Source organism: Panthera leo, chromosome C1, assembly GCF_018350215.1.
Source record: "Panthera leo isolate Ple1 chromosome C1, P.leo_Ple1_pat1.1, whole genome shotgun sequence".
NCBI lineage: Eukaryota > Metazoa > Chordata > Mammalia > Carnivora > Felidae > Panthera > Panthera leo.
In genome coordinates, this window is record NC_056686.1 from 91,769,020 (window position 1) to 91,790,711 (window position 21,692).

The following is a 21,692-nucleotide window of genomic DNA, read 5'->3' on the forward strand; positions in this document are numbered from 1 at the left end:
CTCTTACCCTGCTCTCTCTCTCTCTCTCTCTCTCTCTCTCTCTCTCTCTCTCTCTCACACACACACACACACACACACACACACACACACAAAAGTCATCCCATGATTTTGAATTCTCCTTGACACCATGAACCCCCAGGGGTGTAACCCTAACTAATAAATGTGGAATTTGGACATCATGAAAAACATCTTATGCCAAAATGTATGACATTAACAACAATTGCTGTGGCTGTTCAGGAAAATATTTGCAGACTATATGGAGTCAGATTTGAAAAGTATCGGTCAAACTGCTGCCAGTGATAGAAGCTGTGTAACACAGCCATTTTTTTTTCTTTTTTGCCTATTTTTTAAAAATGAGGAAACAAATCATTTTTAAAACAAACATATATATTTTTTAATAGAAAGGCAAAGTACATATGCAATAATACCAGAAATAAACATCTTCAACTCTGGGCTCTTTTCAAAAGACACAAGATCATTTTTTCAAAAGATACATGATGCACAGATAAACCACATTCATACCTTACAATGTTAAATAGCAAACAATTTAAATTCATAATGAACAATGACTATTTTTCAGTAGCTTAAAATTTTAGTTATTCATCCCATAATTCTTATGAGTAAAAAAAGAGAAAGCTAATCATGTACCTTAATGTTGTCATTTATGAATTACTCCAAAGTACAAACAACCCTGAAGATAGAGTTCCATGCTTATCATGGGTATTATAAAAATACCAAGACATTTATCAGGCATAACTAATGTATTAAAAGCTATATTTTAGAATATGTTTCACAAACACAGCTCCAACATTTCTCTTTTATTCAAAAAATATAAGAGGTAGGTTCAAATAAATGCCTATTATGTCACTAGATTTTCACAAAAAAAATGTTGGCAATTGATAACCGAAATCTCTAGAAATCAAACTACATTAAAAAGCTACAGAATAACTTCAACTAATAAATATTTGTCTAAGTCTTAATCACACAAATAAAAAAAGATGATTGCCTACAAAAATGCCTTTAGTAAAATAAAAATATGCCATCAATCTTACAAATTTTCTACATTATAATGTGTTCCTAAAACTTGGCACAAGGGAGAATAAGAATGTATATGTTTATAAATTGAGCCTTTCATTTAAACATAGGTACCTAACATATAATATTAATATACACTACTATTAAAATGCACTATTCTCCCAGGTTTGCACTGCCCAAGTTGAGAATTGTAGGTTCAAACAAATTTAACACTGAGGGGAAATGAAGATGTCATTCACCCATGATCAACCTACTTGACATAATTAAGAAATGTTCGATTACCAAGAATGCTCCCTAGAAGCCTTCCTGATTAAAAGAGAATCTGATTCAAGTAGGAAACAAAGGAGGACAAAGATAAGACAGCTGTTCTGCAGATGCTGATATAGGTAAAAGGTTTTGCTTCCTGGTGCTTTTCAAAGCAATGACAGAATAAATAGAATCTTTCAAATAAGTTCCCTTGCATTGATAATTTAACAGCAATATACTGGCAATCAGTGTGTCACTCCAGGAACCAAATAACAGTGCAAGGAAAATGGAAAGGGGCACATTGAAGTAAATACTGTTTCATCACTTCTCCTTATACAAAAAATGTAAATGGACTAGAGTTATTTGCATGCCCTGGAATTCTGCCACTTCAGTTCATTCTCATTCAGCTTAAAGAAACACAGTGATATAAGCCCTATACTTACTTGGCTGCTGTAAGGTATGTTTTCATGCAATGATTTTCTATTAATGGTTCTACAAGGAAATTTTAAGAAGTCTACAAAGACATTCAAAATACATTAAACAACTTAAATTTCAAGGTTTTCTGATCATTTTGTTTTTTAGAAAAAGACATTTAAGTATTAAGGAACTGGCATAAACTTGAACCAACCAAAATAAAGATTAGTAATTTATAATTACCACACAAAACAAATTTAATTAAAGCAATACATTTTTCAGATTTAGGACTCAGGGCATAGCTTTGTCGAAAGGCACTAATATGAAAAGATAAAATACAATTTTGTGGCCTTTTCAAAATTGTGTGAGCTTATCAAAACTATGATTTTTAACATTTCTGTATATATAAAATTGAGCCCAAATATTTGAAGTAATCATTGATATGCTCTTCCTTTTTGTGACAAATATATGGTTTCTTTTGCCATAGACCTGTAATTCTAGGTGGTAAAAGTCACTCCAGAGGACTGATGAAAATTTCAATAATCACCCTAAAGCAAAAATTTCAACATGTCATTTCTGGGTTACTCTTAAAGTTTGCTTCATATTTTCATAAACCACATAACTGATGCCCACAGCAGGGAGCACCTTCATAAAGTTTGGGGTGATGCCTCTGTAAAGTCCTGGTATTCCTTCTTTGGAAATTATTCGTCGAAAGAGGCCAACCATGTTCATTTGTTTGGTTCCTTCTATCATGGCTAGGAAAAGAAGAAAAGAAAAAAGAAAGAAATAAAGAAAGAAACAAGGCTAATTTAATATTCAAATATGTTTTATTTGTGACTCTGAATGATATTCTAGAATATATAAAGTATCCCTTTATATATAAATCTCCTTGCATGGCACCTAACAGTGAGTTCCGTAATTACGGTAACAATGGTAACAACAGTTACTAGTTCAGTAATTGCTATGGGTTAGATACTGGCTTTATTACTTTATATACCAATCCTGCAAGGTAAGTATCATACCTATTTTATAAATGAGGAATTGGAGATTTAGGAAGATGGAGAAACTTGGCCTAATATACTTAGCCAGCAAGTGGCGGGGAGCTAAGAGTAGACGGTCTTTCTGACTCCAAAGTTCACACACTTTCTACCACCCCACACTGCCATGGCCAGCCCTCCTCATTAACCAAGCACTGAAAAGAGAGTAGATCAATCCTTGTAATTAAGGGGAGCATGGGAACACTTTGAGGAGCTTAAGAAAATGTAGGGTTCCTGGGCCTTGAAAATGGCCTCAAGAGTCAAGAAAGGGAGGAAGGGAAAGCCCATGCTGCTGACACCACAAAGAAAAGTGAGGGCACATGGGGGCACTACATGGGGACTGCTGATGTGGTTATTACACAGAGGGTATCCAGCGCTGGAGGTGAGTGAGGCAGGGGTGGGGAAATGGAGAGGAGGAGAAAAAACCAGATTACTAAAGGCTTTGAAATTCCCACTAAGAACTTGGGAATTTATTCTGAGGACACTGAAGAGTCACAAAGATTTCTGAACAGGAATCAAGTGAACAGACCTTGACTTTAAAAACAACAGATCTGGGTGCCTGGCCAGCTCAGTTGGAGGAGCGTGTGACTCCTGAGTCTGGGGTTTGAGTCTGAGCCCCATTTTGAGTGTAGCGATTACTTAAAAATAAAATCTTTAAAAAAAGAAACATAGGTCTATCAGCCACGAGAGGACTGGATTGGAGTTGGCAGATGGGAGAGGGGGACTTGCCAGATGAAGGTTTCAATCAGACTGTCTGGGTTTGAAGTCTAGCTCCACTATTTACCAATGTATAACCTTACGGAAGTTACTTTATCTCTTTTTGCCCCAGTTATTCACCTGTAAAATACAGATAATACTAGTATCAATCCCAAAGATGGTTGTGATGGTTAAATGAGAGAATACAAATGAAATATTTAGTTACTACTTTCCATTTTTCTCTCCAGGCATATGATTTTCTTTCAGCTCCTCAAATGGACCCCATTTTCTCCTGCCTCAGTGGCTTCACATATGCTTTTCCTCAGGCTGTAAGGCTCTTTCTTTTCCACCTCACCCCACCTTTGACCAGCTAACTTCCACCTGTCTTCCCAGGTTGAACTTAAATGATAATGTCCTCTGACTCCCAAGTAAGGTTAGAGCCCCTTGTTCTGTACTCCCCTGACAAAGGGGAGGTGATTTAACGAGTTTGTTTACTTGCTGCATGTGTGTCTTTTCCACTCCACAATGGCAGGGACCACATGTGACTTGTGGACTGCTCTAACCCTAGCATCTGGCAGAGTGTCCAGCACCTGACAATGGCTTTGAAAGTATTGGTTACTTAACGAGTGACCACTTGGTTGGGGGCAGTGGGGTGGTTGGTACTTGAAGGAGAGACTGGGAATAGAGCTGTAGATACCCAGGAGGTACTGTTTAAAGAAATGATAGTAGGTGGGTGAGACTGGCCAGCAAAGAGCAAAAAAAGGAAAGAAAGGCACAGGCTACATACTTTAAATAGCAATAAAAGCCAGCAAATCTTTTAAGAATAGAGAATAATCAGTAAGATGGTAGAAAAGCCAGGGGACACAGTATAATCAAAGCCAAGGGAGAGGACAGGGTCACAATGAGGAGGGATCCCACAGTTCAAAAGTTGTAGGGTCCAATAAGAGCAAACAATTCCAGCCACCATTTACCAACAATTTGCCAAAGGCCAGGTGCTTTACATATATTGTTGCCAGTTCTCACAACATGCACAGTTCTCATTCCCATTTACAGATGAGTAAAGGAAAATCCAAAGAGGTTTGGGGCAAAGAGGAAAGTCCAAAGAGGTCTGAACCCAAATCCGTCTAGATACTTAAGCTTATATACTCTTAAAACATGCATTCTCAATATGGGCAAAACCAAATCTCGCTGTTTACCCATAAAATGCAGATATACACAGAGTACATGTGCAGTGTATTTGTGATATTAAAATTTCATGAAGAGGGAGTGATTAGGAAAATAATTTATGAAAGGGTTCCCTAGGGAGGCAGTAATGAAAAAAATAAATAAAGCTTGTGAAATACTATCTTAAAAGCATATTCTGCTACCTCAGGAGAACCTGAAGCTCCAAAAGCATGTTGCTGATAGAGTACTTTTATCAGCATCATTCATCCATCAAAAACTCACCTTGAGGGGCACCTGGGTGGCTCAGTCAGTTAAGCGTCTGACTGTTGATTTCAGCTCAGGTCACGATCTCATGGTAGTGGGATTGAGCCCCGCATCGGGCTCTGTGCTGAGCATGAAGTCTGCTTGGGATTCTCTCTCTTCCTCTCCCTCTGTCCTTTCCCTACTCATGCACACGTATGCATGCATGCATGCACTCTATCAAAATAAATAAATAAAAACATTAAAAAAAAACTCACCTTGGGCCTGCATGCGTGTTTTCACCAAAGCCAAGGGGTAGCTGGCCAACTGACCGCAAGTACTAGATACGATGCCACATCCCAGCAACACGATGACTCCAGGGTTTACAGAGTCTTTGGCGTAATTATCCAGCCAGTAGGACTTCAAGAGCTGCCAGAGAAACAGAAGAGAAGAAAAACAGTGAACAACTAACATTATAACTGCTTTCGCTCAACATGAACATTTTCACAGACACCCTCATCCTTATGAGAGACAGGCCGCACATCTGTGAGATCAGGTAACACATTCCCAGCAGCGGCAGTCACTGGAAGAGGCAGCAGCTCCGCACACAGGTGTGGTAGCCACTGGGGATTCAGAACACATGAGCTTGCACAGGTTGCTCCTTTTCTTCTGAACAAATGTTAAGATCAACAGCACTCCAAATGTAGGACCTCAAGCACATTTCCAATGGTATTAATAAAAACAATGTAATTCTACTAACTGCATCTAATTGTATACTTTACACACATGTTATTTCATTTAGTCCTTTCCCTGATGTGGAGCTATTCTTCCAATTTTAGAATGAGGAAAATGAGTCTCAGTGGAGTTATTTTTAACAAGAGTGCAGAATCAAGTGTACTGATCCCCCGGCCATGCCTTTTTCCCTGTCATCCTATATCCTTGTAATTCCATTAGAAGGTGATGATTGAGAGTAACTGTATAAAACACATATGCTAACCTACTTTTTAAGTATACAATATTTTAAGTATAAGAATCTATGCACATATGTGGGAAAATTATTGTTATGGTAGCACAAGCATAGTAATACACTACTTAAAGCAATCTAAGGATTCAATGCAATCCCTACTCAAATCCCAAAGGTATTTTTTGAAGAAAAAGAGAAAACTACCCTAAAATTCATATGGAATCTCAAGAGACCCCAACGGCCAAAATAACCTTAGAAAAAAAGAATAAACTTGGAGGCCTCATACTCCCTTATTTGAATAGATACTACAAAGCAACAGTAGTCAGATGGTGTGGTATTGCCATAAAGACAACATATATAGATCAATGGAACAAAAACAGAGAGCCCAGAAATAAATTGTTGAATATATGGCCAAATGATCATCAACAAGGATGCCAAGACTACAGACTGGAGAAAGAACAGTCTCTTTAACAAATGGTGTGGGAAAAACTGAATATCCACATGCAAAAAATAAAGCTGGACCTTTACCTTACACCATGTACAAAAGTTAACTCAAAATGGATTAAAGACCCAAACATAAGACCTAATACTATAAAACTTCTAGGAGAAAACACAGGTTAAATGTTTCAGGATACTGAATTCGGCAATGATTTCTTGGACATGATGTCAAAAGCACAGGCAACAAAAGCAAAAATAGATAAATGAATTTCACCAATTTAAAATCTTCTGTGCAGCAAAGGAAACAATCAGCAGGTGAAAAGGCAATCTATGGAATGGGAGAATATATTTGCAAACCACACATCTGGTAAGGATTAATACCCAAAATATATAAAGAACTCCTATAACTCCACAACAACAATTAAAAAAATTTAAAATGGGTAAAGGCAACAGATATATGAAAAGATGCTCCACATCACTAATCATCAGGGAAATGCAAATCAAAACCATAATGAGATATCACTTTATACCTGTCAGAATGGAATCAAAAAGACAAGAAATAACAAGTGTTGGTGAGGATGTGGAGCAAAAGGAACCTTCATGCACCATTAGCAGGAATGCCAATTGGTATGGCCACTGTGGAAAACAGTACAGAGGTTTCTTGAAAAAATAAGAGTGGAACAACCATATCATCCAGCAATACCACTACTGGGTATTTACCCAAGGAAAATGAAAAGACTAATTCAAAAAGATATATGTACCCGTATGTTTACTGCAGCATTATCTATAATAGCTAAGATATGGAAGCAACCTAAGTGTCCATGGACAGATAAATGTATAGAACAGATACACTGTGTGTGTGTTCACGTGCATGTGCATATACACACATATATACATTCATACATACACACACATACAATGGAATATTACTCAGCCATAAAAAATAATAAGATCTTGCCATTTGCAACAACATGAATAGACCTAGAGAGTATTATGAGGGTATTAAGTGAAATAAGTCATACAGAGAAAGACCCTTACCACATGATTTCATTTATATGTAGAATCTAAAAAGCAAAACAGGGGCGCCTGGGTGGCTCAGTCAGTTTAGCGTCCGACTTTGGCTCAGGTCATGATCTCACAGTCCGTGAGTTCGAGCCCCACGTCGGGCTCTGTGCTGACAGCTCAGAGCCTGGAGCCTGTCTCGGATTCTGTGTCTCCCTCTCTCTCTGCCCCTCCCCTATTCATGCTCTGTCTCTCTCTGTCTCAAAAATAAATAAACGTTAAAAAAAAAATTTTTTTTTAAATAAAAAAATTTAAAAAAAGCAAAACAAATAAAAAAAACAACAAAAAAAGGCAGATACAGACTTTTTAATGTTTATTTATTTATTTTGAGAGAGAGAAAGAGTGCACAAGCAGGGACGAGCAAAGAGAGAGAGAGGAGAGAGAGAATCAGAGAATCCCAAGCAGGCTCCATGCTGTCAGCTTACAGCCTGACACAGGGCTCGATCCCACAAACTGTGAAATCATGACCTGAGCCAAAATCAAGAGTTGGCGGTTCAACTGACTGAGCCACCCAGGTGCGCAGAAACAGACTCTCAAATACAGAGAACAAACTGATAGTTGTAAAAGGGTGGAGGATTGGGGGATGGGCAAAATGGATGAAGAGGAGTGGGAAGCACAGTATGGAATAAATAAGTCACAAGGATGAAAGGTACAGCATAGGCAATATAGCCAATGGTATTATAATAGTGTTGTATGGTGACAGATGACAGGTGACACTACTGGTGAACATAACACACAGAGTTGTCAAATCACCATGTTGTACACCTACAATTAGCATAACATTGTGTATCAACTATACTTCAACAAAATTGGCAAAAATTTGGATAGACATTTCTCCAAAAATATATATAAATGGACAGTAAATGTATGAAAAGATCTTCAACATCGCTTATCATCTGAGAAATGAAAGTCAAAAGCATAATGAGACACTGCCTCATCTCTGTTAGGATGGCCACTATTTAAAAAAAACAAACAGGGGCACCTGGGTGGGTCAGTCGGTTGAGCATCTGACTTCGGCTCAGGCCATGATCTTGCAGTTGACAAGTTTGAGCCCCACATGGGGCTCTGTGCTGACAGCTCAGACCCTGGACCCTGCTTCAGATTCTGTGTCTCCCTCTCTCTCCCTCTCCCCCGCTCATGCTCTATCTCTATCTCAAAAATAAATATAAATGTTAAAAAAAATTAAATAAATAAAATAAACAAACAGAAGCTATCAAGTGTTAGCAAGGATGTAGAAAAATTAGAATTCTTGTGTACTGTTGGTAGGAATGAAATAGGGTATAACCATGGAAACCAGTTTGACAGTTCCTCAAAAAGCTTAACATAGAATTACCATAGGACCCAGCAATTCTATGCCTCAGTATATACCCAAAGGAATTGAAAGCAGAGACTTGACAAGATACCTGTACCCCAATGTTCACTGTAGCATTATTCATAATAGCCAAAAAACAGAAGTGAGCCAAGTATCCACCAACAGATGAACAGATAAGCAAGATGTGGTATATACATACAATGGAATCTTATTCAGCCAATAGGAGTGAAGTTCTGATACGCTACAACGTGGATTAACCCTGAAAACATTATGCTAAATGAAATAAGCCAGACAAAAAGGGACATGATTCCCTTGTAGAATACATGATTCTACTTGTATGAAATAACTAGAATAGGCAAATTCATATAGACAGAAAGTAGATTAGAGGTGACCTGGGGCTGGGAGGAAGGGAGAGTGGGGAGTTATTTCCTAACAGATACAGAGTTTATGTTTGGGATTATGAAAAAAACACTGGAAATAGTGGGGATGGAACACAGTACTGTGAATGTAATTAATATCCCTGAATTATACCCTTAAGGATGATTAAAAATGACAAATTTTATGTTACACACATTTTACCACAATTTTAAATTAAATTTTAAATTCTAAAGGCCACTGAACTGTACACTTTATATGAATGAAATGTATGGCATGTAAATTATATCCTAATAAATCTGTTTAGAAAAAAAGGTAAAGTCCTCTAAGAAAACTTTCATTACACATGCCACCCTTCCTCTCAGCTATAGGTGGGTCTCTTCCAAATGCGCCCAGGCTTACTTCTATCACAGCACAGCTAACCACACTATGCTTTAGTAGTCTGCCTATCTCCCCGACCAGAATTTCAGTTTTTCAAAGGCAAAAACTGAAACTGTTTGTCAGATTCATAAATTGGCAGAGTTGACCCAAATTCAAAAATTTGGCAGAGTTGACCCAAGATTTGCAGTCTAAGTTGTCTTTTCAGTACCAGGGGTGAATCTGTGCCATATACATCAGTCTCTCAGCTTTATCAATGTCAGATTTTAACAAATCAAAGAAAATGCACCCTTCTTGCTTATTTTGTCTCCCCTCAAAAAAAAAAAAAAATCCTTAATACCATCTTCTCAGCTGAATAACTATACTTGAATGTGAGTTTGCTCACTTCATTAATAAAAATAATTTGCAGGGAAAGGCACCTGGGCGGCTCAGTCAGTTACTAAGCTTCCAACTCTTGATTTCAGTTCAGGTCATGATCTCACAGGTTTGTGAGTTCAAGCCCAAGTCTGCACTATCAGTGCAGAGCATGCTTGGGATTCTCTCTTTCCCTCTCTCTCTATGCCCCTCCCCTGCTCATGCAGTCTCTTTCAAAATAAATACATAAACATTAAAAATTTTTTAAAAAATAACTCCCAGGGAAATCTGATACAAAGGTGCCCAGGCCCTGAATCTGCTTCTGGTCACAAACTATTTCCTGGTATATATGTGCTTCTTTATATGAAGTCAAATTCTAACAATAGGAACTATATTAACTACATTTTCAGATTTAAAACATGGCTGCAAACTCACCTCATACACAGCAAGATCTATACCTGCATAAGGTACGATGCCTAATAAATTGGGAATATAACCTTTGTAAAAAGCTCCCACGCCTTCATGTTTCAAAATCTTCTTGGCACAATCAAATATTCCATAATATTGTCCAGTTTTGCCTACAGCCAGCCTGGTTTTTATAACCTAGTTATAAAAGAATATAACAAAATGTTATTATTTATATTAAGTCCATCATGGAATTCCAAGTATTTTACAGAGAACAAATACCCAGCACATAGTGTCCCTCAAATGACTGTCTAGTTTGTTGATGTGTTATCCCTCACATAGCATGACTAGTGAAGGGCTAAGATGACACCCAAGAGGACCTATTTACTTTAAAGAGGATCTGAATGAGGGTAGTGGCAGAGGAAATAGAAAATAATTTACAGAGGTCTTAAAATTAGATATGGAGGGTAAGGGAAATGGTAGCACACAGAATGATCCCAGTGTTTCTAGCTTGAACACAGGAGGGAGGCAGCAGAGAAGTGGGAAAGTGATGCTGTTAACTGAGATGGAGGCTATAAGAGGAAGACTATGTATTCCGTTAGGATATTTTTAAGGGGTTATGGGAAATAATATGAATAACCATATTAAGATGCTTGCAAGGGGGGGCGCCTGGGTGGCTCAGTCGGTTAAGCGTCCGACTTCGGCTCAGGTCATGATCTCACGGTTCGTGGGTTCGAGCCCCGCGTCAGGCTCTGTGCTGACAGCTCAGAGCCTGGAGCCTGTTTCAGATTCTGTGTCTCCTTCTCTCTGTGACCCTCCCCCGTTCATGCTCTGTCTCTCTGTGTCTCAAAAATAAATAAACGTTAAAAAAAAATTTTTTTTAAATAAAAAATAAAAAAAAAAGATGCTTGCAAGGAAAGCTGTATTAATATGCATAGCACAAAGGTGAAAATGAAGGGTATTTTTTGCTTAGATCTTATTATATGCTGAAAACCCCTTTGTCATACCAATAAAGATAGCCACATCTGTAATATTATTTTCGCTCTAAAGCAAGAGTTGGCAAACTTTTCCTGCAAAGGCCTCATGGTAAATATTTCAGTCTTTGCAGCCCTAAAATATCAGGTCTGTTGCATATTTTTTTAACCTCCTTTTAAAAATGTATAAAATCATTCTTAGCTCAAGGGCTATACAAAGTATTACACAGGTACATGGTTTGCCAACCCCAGGCTCTAATGATAGGATGCCTAGTTAGGACTACCATTACCTAGTCGAATCTTGAGGTTCCATTATTAAAAGTATGGTACAGAACCTCTTTGGAGGGAAATGAGTGCTATAATTCTTATCAACACTGTGGCAGCCAGCCTCCAAGAGGGGCCCCAACTATCCCTGCCTCCTTGTGTTCACACGGTGTGTAGTCCCCTCCCATGCTCCACCAGGGCTGGTCTGTGTGACCAACAGAATATAGCAGAAATGACAGAAGATTGCAGCTTCCATCCTAAGTGCTGGCTAAAACATTCTCTCCCTCTCTCTCACTCTCTCATATCACCAACTTGGAGAAAACAGCTACATGTTGTGGGGGTACTCCAACAGCCTATGGAGAGGTCCCTGCGATAAGGAACTGATATCTCCAGCTAATAAACAGGGAGGCCCAGCAACAAACATGTGAGCAAGCTTGGAGGCAGACTCATCTGCAGGTGAACCCTGTGGTGGCTGCGACCCTGACCCACACCTTGACTCTAGGCTCAGAGAAACCCTGGGCCAATGGCACCCGACTAAGCTACTCCCAGACTCCTGACCCACAGAAATCCTGAGATAATAAATGCCCATTTTAAACTGCTAATTTGGGGGGCACCTGGGTGGCTCAGTCGGTTAAGTGCCCGACTTTGGCTCAGGTCATGATCTCACAGTCCCTGAGTTCTAGCCCCACATCGGGCTCTGTGCTGACAACTCAGAGCCTGGAGACTGCTTCAGATTCTGTGTCTCCTTCTCTCTCTCCCCCTCCCCTACTCATGCTCTGTCTTTCTCTGTCTCAAAAATAAATAAAAACATTTAAAAAAATTTAAACTGTTAATTTGGGGGTAACTTGTTACCCAACAGTAGATAATCAAACAAATAGCACCCACACAGTCAGACTTCAGAGTGGTACTTACCTCCATAGGATAAATAATAGTCTGTGCAGTTGCCCCAGCCAAGGAACCAGAAATAAATCTGTCAAAGATTCCTATTTTTTGTCCTTCCACAGTAAGCAACTTCTTGTACTGTATAAATACATATTTAAATGTATATTAATACCTGCTATAGACTGAATCATGTCTCCCCCTCCCAACAAATTCTTATGTTGAAGCTGTAACCACCACTGTGATGATACATGGAGATGGGGCCTCTGGGAGATAAATTGGAGTTAGATGAGGTCATGAGGGTGGGGCTCTTTTAAGCGGCCAACTTCCACTCAGGTCATGATCTCGCGGTCCATGAGTTCTAGCCCCGTGTCGGGCTCTGTGCTGACAGCTCAGAGCCTGGAGCCTGCTTCAGATTCTGTGTCTCCCTCTCTCTGACCCTCCCCTGTTCATGCTCTGTCTCTCCCTGTCTCAAAAATAAATAAACATTAAAAAAAAAAAGAAAAAAAAAAAAAAAGAAAGTGTCCTTAAGAAAGATACCAGAGAGTTTTCTCTCTCTGCCTCTCTTTCTGTTTCTACACACACATGTATGAGAGAAAGGCCATGTAAGCACACATGGCAGCCATGTGCGAGCCAAGAAGAGAGCCCTCACCAGACCAAAACTAACCAAACTGGTCAGCACCCTGGTCTTGGATCCCGCAGTTCCAGGACTGTGAGAAATTAATTTCTGTTGTTTAAACAATCAGTATGGTATTTTGTTATGGCAACGCGAGCTGACTAGGTAAATATCAAAATACAAATTAGCTCCTAAATTGACAATATGATGATGCTTTTCCAAATACATACAGTGCGTTAATACCTCACAGAAAAAAGCAAGGCTCAAATGCTAATACATTCAGTTTACTGGACAGCGGTTTTCAAGTTAGATTTCCACAGAACACAGATGTTCCACAGACGGGACCCAGTTGTTCTTTTGCTAAAACACAATTCATAGCACTCATACAGGGTTGATGAAGTGTTTACAATTTTTAGATGTTTTTCTCATAGTTTTTCTTTTTTAAGATGAGTTTATTTTCACCAGTATAAATAAAATAAGTGACAAATATTAACAAAACAACTTAGAAAGATTTCTGTAGGTAATACATATAATTACTCTACCACATCAACCCCAGAGCCCATCTGGCCCACTGGTACTAAAGCAACCAACACAGCCAATCTGGCCAAGGGTAAAATCTGACCCCGATGCATCCAAAATGTCCACAGACCAGGATGATAATATCACAGGCTCCAGATACAGGCAGACCTGGGGCTGGAACTCCAGAAACATGTGGCCCTGAGCAAGTTCATGAGCATGTTTCCTCATCTATGATAACAACCTATCTCACAAGGTTGCTAAAAGTATTAAATAATATAATACAGCAGAGCGTTGAGGACATGGCAAATGTTCAGCAAATGTGATCACTATTACTCTTTACTTCTTACAACTTGGAAAGAAAAGCTGTGCCCAAACAGACTGTGGTCATAAACCAGGCAAATCAGACTCCTTGTTTTAGAAAGGTAAGGAGAGTCTACAAAGGTAATTATTAACCACCAACCCTGGAGGGAGAAGTGGAATAAATCAACAGAGAGAAGCAGGAGACTAACTGAGCCCTCAAAGCCACACTAAAATCCTTTTGTCTGTCCTTTTCCATGTGTTACAACACCTATTTCAATCGTTTCTATCCTCCTCCGGCTTCCAATACCACTTCCTCCCTCATTCTCAGCGACTGTCCTTTCTTGGGAACTCAAGGAAGAACAGAGGCTACCAGGCAAGGGTATTCCTGCCCATTCTCTGCAAAATTATCCACATCCACATATATCTTCTTTCTTCCCAAAGTGACATAAGAAGAGTCCCCCGTACCATCAAAGCCAATCCTTCCCAGGGCATCTGGATAGCACCTATGTCTCCCCAGCCCTTCCACCCCCATCCCCTCTTCCTGTGAACACCTGCTGCGTTTACCAGCCTCTCCCACCTATACTTTTAACTTCGTTCTTTGTGTTGACATGCTTGCTTCAGCAATAGGCACATTAAAATAAAACATATCAAAACCCCCCCTCTGTCCACCATCTTTCTATCACTCTCCCTCATATCTTCTCCTTCCTTTCACTCAAGTCCAACTTCCCAAAAATGTGTCTACACTGTACAATTATTGTCACCCCCTGGTTTACAGTCGTTTCAGAATGGTTTCTCATCTCTTTACTTCACTGGAACATTTATGCCAAGTTCTCCTGTCTGTGTGTTGATAAATCCTAAAAGACCCTTTCCTTATTGTATTTACCAGCCTATAGCACTTGACCCTTCACAAAACCCTGTTAATCCTCTGACTTCTAGGCCATCACTCTCTGCATTTCCTCCTGTCCTCTGGCTATTCCTTCTCAGTCTTTTCTGCAACGGGCTCCTTTTACTTCTCCCTGGCAGATTCCCAGAATTCTTCCATTCTATAAGCCTTCCTCAGCAATCCATTTCAATGGCTGCAACTCAAAAAAAACCTCTCCATCAGAGATCAAAAGTCCCACTGGACAGCAACCTGCTCGTGTTGCAGAGATGTCCCAAATTCAGCTTGTCCAAAATGGAACATGTCACTTTACCCGAAAATCTATTCCTCTTATTGTATTCTCTATGTATTTTAGTCGTTCAAATTAGGAACCAGAGTATCATCTCTGATTCCTCTTTCTTTCTCACTTCAATATCTAGTCAGTCAGCAAGTTGTGCTGATTCTATTTCCAAAATATTTTTCAGTTCATTTCCTTCTCCAATTTCTCCAGCCACCACCCTGCACTGGTGATCATCATTTCTTACCTGAATTATAGAAATATTTCCTTAAATATTAGTCTCCCTGCCTCCAGTCTGACCTCACTTGCCTCTAATACAGCCTCCATTTTTTCCGGGTTGGTCTTTCTTAAATGTAGATATACTCATTTCACTTCTCTATATAAAATGTCCAATAGCCCCTCACCCTATTCAGGATAAAATCAAAATTCCTGTTACATTTGGCTTCTGCCTACCTGTCTAGCCTGCTTTCATCATTATCTTCCCAGAAACACACTCCACTGCACTGGAGTCAAATGAACCACCTTCAATTTCCTAAGTGAATGATGCTCCCCTGTGCCTCCATTTCTGCTTCTGCTTGAAATACACATTTCCCCTTCACCCTAGTGGACTTGAGATGCAGGCAGGCTTGGGCTCAAATTCCAGCTCTGGGAGCTCTGTGCTTTCACTCATCAGTAAGGACTCACTGTCACCGGGCAGAATACTGGGAATATAAACCTGCAAACAGATATTGCCTAAGGAAGCTCACAGTCTCATTAAGGAGAGAGAGAAGCACTGAGATAATCAGAATTTAGTGTGATAATTCTAATAGAGGGAAACAAAGGAACTGTAACAGTGAAGAAGGTTTCCTGGAGGAAATAACTCCTGAGTAAAGTCCTGAAGGATGTTCACCCACTATATGACACTCATTTACAAACACTTATTGACCACTTCTCACAGGCCAGGCTCCAAGTGCTAGAGTCCATGGAGAAGAAGCCAAAACCCTGCCCTCATGGAGCTTTCATTCTAACTCAACTCCACTTTATGACAATGTCAATATACAACTTAAAAGTTTTCCTCCCAGATCTTAGATTGGGATACTTTCATAAAACATACGTTAACAGGCAGCTTCTGCTCTGAATTCAAAATGAATAAACAAGGGGCACCTGGGTGACTCAGTCAGTTAAGGGTCTGACTTTGGCTCTGGTCATGATCTCACTGTTCGTGAGTTTGAGCCCCGCATTGGCCTCTGTGCTCACAGCTTGGAGCTTGGAGCCTGCTTCAGATTCTGTGGCTCCCTCCCTCTCTGCCCCTCCCCCACTCACACGCTGTCTCTTTCTCTCTCATAAATAAACAAACTTCTTAAAAAAATTAAGAATAATGAATAAGAAAAAATTCTACATTTCTTTTAAGAGCTACTAAGGAAAGAGTACAGAATTCTTTTTGATCACTGAATAATACTCCACCGTATATATATACCACATCTTTTTTATCCATTCATCTGTCAATGAATATTTGGGCTCTTTCCATACTTCTATAAACATTGGGGTACATGCTGCTATAAACATTAGGGTACATGTACCCCTTCAAAACAGCACACCTAACTACATGGCAATGAGAAAGAATGAAATATGGCCCTTTGTAGCAACGTGGATGGAACTGGAGAGTGTGATGCTAAGTGAAATAAGCCATACAGAGAAAGACAGATACCATATGTTTTCACTCTTATGTGGAACCCATGGAGGAGGGGAAGGAAAAAAAAAAAAAGAGGTTAGAGTGAGAGAAAGCCAAAGCATAGGAGACTCTTAAAAACTGAGAACAAACTGAGGGTTGATGGGGGGTGGGAGGGAGGGGTGGGTGGGTGATGGGTATTGAGGAGGGCACCTTTTGGGATGAGCACTGGGTGTTGTATGGAAACCAATTTGACAATAAATTTCATATACTGAAAAAAAAAAAAAAACAGCACACCTATATCCCTTGGAGAGATAACCTTGTAGTGCAATTGCTGGCTCATAGGGTGGTTCTATTTTTAGTTTTTTGAGGAACATCCATACTGTTTTCCAGAGTGGCTGCATCAGTTTGCATTCCTACCAGCAGTGCAAAAGGGTGTTTCTTTCTCTGCATCCTCACCAACATCTGTCATTACCTTAGTTGTTCATTGTAGCCATTCTGACAGGTGTGAGGGGGTATCTCATTGTGGTTTTGATTTGTATTTCACTCATCATCAGTGATGTTGAGCATCTTTTCATGTCTGTTAGCTATCTGGATGTCTTCTTTGGAAAAGTGTCTATTTGTGTCTTTTTCCCATTTCTTCCCTGGATTATTTTTTGGGTGTTGAATTTGAAAAGTTCTTTAGATTTTGGATACGAACCATTTATCTGATATGTCATTTGCAGGTATCTTCTCCAATTCTGTTAGTTGCCTTTTAGTTTTGCTGATTGTTTCCTTCACTGTGCAGAAACTTTTTATCTTGATGAGGTCCCAATAGTTCATTTGTGCTTTTGTTTCCCTTGTCTCTGGAGACATGTTGAGTAAGAAGTTGCTGCAGCTGAGGTCAAAGAGGTCGTTTTCTATTTTTTCTTATAGGATTCTGATGGTTTACATTTAGGCCTTTCATCTATTTTGAATTTATTTTTGTGTATGGTATAAGAAAGTGGTCCAGGTTCATTTTTCTGCTCTATCCTCCAATGGAGTATTACTCGACAATCAAAAAGAATGAAATCTTGCCATTTGTGACAACGTGGATGGAACTAGGTATTATGCTAAGCGAAATTAGTCAGAGAAAGATAAATATCATATGACTTTACTCATATGTGGGATTTAAGATACAAAACAGATGAACATAAGGGAAGGGAAGGGAAGCAAAAATAATATAAAAACAGGGAGGGGGACAAAACATGAGAGACTCTTAAATACAGAGAAAAAACTGAGGGTTGCTGGAGGGGTTGTGGGTTGAGGGAGGGCTAAATGGGTAAGGGGCATTAAGGAGGACACTTGTTGGAAAGAGCACCGGGTGTTATACGAAGGGGATGAATCACTGGATTCTACTCTTGAAATCATTATTGCACTATATGCTAACTTGGATGTAAATTTAAAAATAAATAAATAAAATTTTTAAAAAAGAGAGAAACAGAAGAAAAAAGAATGAAATACTGCCATTTGCAACAAGGTAGATGGAAGTAGAATGTATTATGCTAAGCGAAATAAGTCAGTCAGAGAAAGATAAATACTTGATTTCACTCATATGTGGAATTTAAGAAACACAACAGATGAACATAGGGGAAGGGAAGGAAAAATAAGATAAAAACAGAGAGGAAGGCAAACCATAAGAGACTCTTAAATACAGAGAACAAACTGAGATTTTCTGGAGGGGAGGTGGGTAGAGGGATGGGCTAAATGGGTGATGGGCATTAAGGAGGGCACTTGTTGGGATGAGGACTAGGTGTTGCATGTAAGTGATGAATCGCTAAATGCTACTCCTGAAACCATTATTATACTATATGCTAACTAATTTGGATTTAAATAAAAATTTAAAAATATAAAGAAAGAAAGAAGGAAAGAAAAGAAAGAAAGAAAAGAAAAGAAAAAAGAAAAGAAAGAAAGTCTTTTTTTTTTTTTTTTTTTTTTTTTTAGGGGCACCTTGGTGGCTCAGCAAATTGAGCCTCTGACTCTTAATTTCGGCTCAGGTTACAATCCCAGGGTCGTGAGATCGAGCTTAGGATTCTCTCTCTCTCCCCCTCTGGCCCTCTCCCCAGTTCATGTGTCCTCTCTCTAAAATAAAACAAATAATAATAATAAACGTCTTTTTTAAAATAAATCATATGAAATTAAGAATCCTAGAGTTTAGGGACGCCTGGGTGGCTCAGTCAGTTAAGTGTCTGACTTCAGCTCAGATCATGATCTCACAGTTCATGGGTTCAAGCCCCACATCAGGCTCTGTGCTGACAGCTTGGAGCCTGGAGCCTGCTTGGGATTCTATGTCTCCCTCTCTGTCTCTGCCCCTCCCCTGCTCACGTTCTTTCTCTTAAAAATAAAATAAACATTAAAAAAAAATCCTAGAGTTTAGTCATAAGGAATTTGAGTTTATCTAGTCTAATCTCCTATAAGAGAAATTCTTCCTGGAGTAGATGTGGAAAATTATTATGCATTACAACAAGAACCCAAAAAGCACTGTATGTTCACTGCTATTGAATCAGTTTATTAACTCCTCTTTGTTAACAAATTCCACAGGTGATAACAATTACCTGTTCATATGACCAGAACTTAACAGCTGTCTCAGGAGCAATTTTAAGGACATTTGTACCATTTCCTCTCCAAAGGGAGCGGATACCTCCTTCCTTCACCATCTGTCGAAAGCCATCATATATGTTCATTTTGCCTGATTTTGAACCGTGGACCTAAAAATAAAAGCAGAGTGATACAAAATACTGGTGGCATGTTACTGTTACTATTTCTAAGGTAACCATACAAACCACCCTCTTTATTTCAACACTATTTATTACTGCAAGAAGATATGTTTAAAAATAGAATCTAGAAAAAATAAAAATAGAATATAGAATATAGAAAGCTCAGAAAATATATAATGATGGGAAGAATTATTACCACATTGTAGAGGCTGATTCCAAATCTAAAACTAAGAAAAATCAGTACCCTCAGTGTGGGAAAGCAGGCAGACAGGACATGATCAAAATTAAAATTATTACAGACAACAATAAGATAACATGAACCAAAGTATGTATTAGACTACAGAACTGCCCTTGGAATGTGAACAAGTTCAGTTTAAGAGACTTTTAACCATACACTGCAAGTAATATACTATCTCTCCGCCCCCCCAGAAGCAATACCACCATGAAATATAAATGGGTCTGAAAACAATTTTGTATTTTGTATATCAGAGCCATAGACAATGGAATGCACACAGCCTCCCACCAAAACTTAAAATACCTTCTATGGCTTATCTCAAAGCCTCTCTAGGCAATAAATTCATGGCAACATGTACCACTTGCCTCACCCAGTGACTACTTGGTTTATACCACAGATGTGATCACTATTTAAATACACTAGACCTTATAACTGCCTCTGTATAAAAATGACAAAATCTAATAAGCCAAAAACAGTTATAGAAATCAGCTCTTCTTCTGATCATTTTGGTTATGGTATGAGTGGCTACTGAATGAGTGGCTACTGTAAAAAACAGAAAAACAATATGTGAAGGGCTGAAGAATAAAGGTCAGCCACGTGGGCAATATATGATCGATCCACAATAAAAACTCTGGACATCAAAGACTCAGGCGAACTTTCTTGGTTGGTTTGCAACACTGTGCATATTGTCATACATCAATGCTGGAACATAACACATGGCAACTCTACAGGGAGAAGAAAACAAAAACTCTGCATTTGGTGCTTTCCCAGACTTGTCCTTATATGCTTTTTTCCTTGGCTGATTTGAATCTGTATCTTTCCTTGTAATAAACCACATCCATGAGTATTAAAGCTTCTAGTATATTCTGTGAGCCTTCCTGAATTATTGAACCTGAAGGTAGTTTTGAAAAACCCCACCCACCTACCCCACAGAACTTGCAGGAAATAAAGTCCAGAGATATCCATTTTATTTTAAATGAACTTCACAATAAAATATGACAAAGGAAAAGATGAATGCTTATTCAAGCTCTCTCAAAGTCAATTTACTATCATTCCTAAAGAAAAACACAAACACCAATTCCTTCTTATTCTTCTTTAATGCACTATTTTTACCCCTAAATATATCTTGGGATTTAGGTACATTCTGAATGGATGCTGTTAAAAATATTGTCAGAAATGTTTTTATACCTAAATCTAATGACAAGTATAAAAAATGTTGACCACAGGTATGACAACACAACTTGTAAAAACTCATTTTTAAGCAACTACTATATTCCAGTAGGGTTTTCCAGTTTATCAGGCATTTGCACATACTTTAAATCATTTAATTCTTACAACTAGCCTTGTTAGATATTCTTAATCCCACTCCCAGATGAAGGAAAATGAGACCTCAGGGGTTCCATGCAGTGTGAGAACCACAGCTCTATAGCCAAAGATACTCCATTCCTTGTCTAATTTGCTATAAAGGAAAAATTATTTACTTCTCTGAGCCTCAGGTTCTCCAGAGATAATGTGAGGATATAATACCCACTTGCTATGAAGATTAAATGGGTTACCATAATGAGCACCAAATAAATATCAATTCCTTTCCTTTCTCCTTCTTTCCACTCTGATCAGCCAAAGCCACATTGCAGGTAAATAGCAAAGTCAGTCTATAAATCCAGGTCTTTTCTACTAACCTCATCTTTAGAATGATTTCAAAAATCACATCCCTGTTCCCAGATTCTAAAACTTGGAAACATTCCACTTTGAGAAAGTACACAAAACAGAAGGAAAATATAAATAATTTAAGGAGAATCCTACAATAATGGCCTAGAGATTTTTTTCTCATTAAACATTTGAAAAGTCATAGAATGCCAAAGACTAAAAGTTCATCACACAACAATTTAAGGTTTTACAGAACACTGAAATACTTACATGGACTGAATTCAGGATTAATAGCAACAAAATAGAGCTTTCATACTTTCTTTTTTAAGGTATGAAAGAATATTACTAAGAAATTTTAAAACTTCTTTTTCAAACCAGCACATTTCTCACTGTCTCAGAATATGTAGGAGAAACTTAGACACAAGATCATAAAGTTCACCTGCATCATGACTTTCAGACGGTCCAAAGGGGCAGTGCTTGTTCGAGAGACGGCACCAGCAATACCTCCTGCCAAAAGCTGCCTCCACCACTGTCCGGACTTCTTTTCTTCTTCAGTGAACTCATCCGGAATAGTTAAACTGTCTCCTATGTCAATACC

At 38.7% G+C, this 21,692-nt stretch overlaps 1 protein-coding gene across 2 annotated transcripts in view; it reads right to left on the bottom strand.

Annotated features, from left to right (window-relative positions):
* Window positions 1-378: 378 nt before the first annotated feature.
* The window catches only part of LOC122228244 (calcium-binding mitochondrial carrier protein SCaMC-1), a 61,508-nt gene continuing 40,194 nt past the window's right edge, over window positions 379-21,692 (bottom strand). For both annotated transcript variants that reach the window (XM_042953191.1, XM_042953192.1), the window contains exons 5-10: window positions 21,534-21,692; window positions 19,051-19,203; window positions 12,271-12,378; window positions 10,151-10,318; window positions 5,111-5,261; window positions 379-2,450 (exon numbers count right to left, since the gene is read on the bottom strand). In XM_042953191.1, the coding sequence (XP_042809125.1) occupies window positions 2,266-2,450; window positions 5,111-5,261; window positions 10,151-10,318; window positions 12,271-12,378; window positions 19,051-19,203; window positions 21,534-21,692 (924 nt within the window). In that variant the 3' untranslated portion in view covers window positions 379-2,265. The remainder of the gene's footprint in view (window positions 2,451-5,110; window positions 5,262-10,150; window positions 10,319-12,270; window positions 12,379-19,050; window positions 19,204-21,533) is intronic.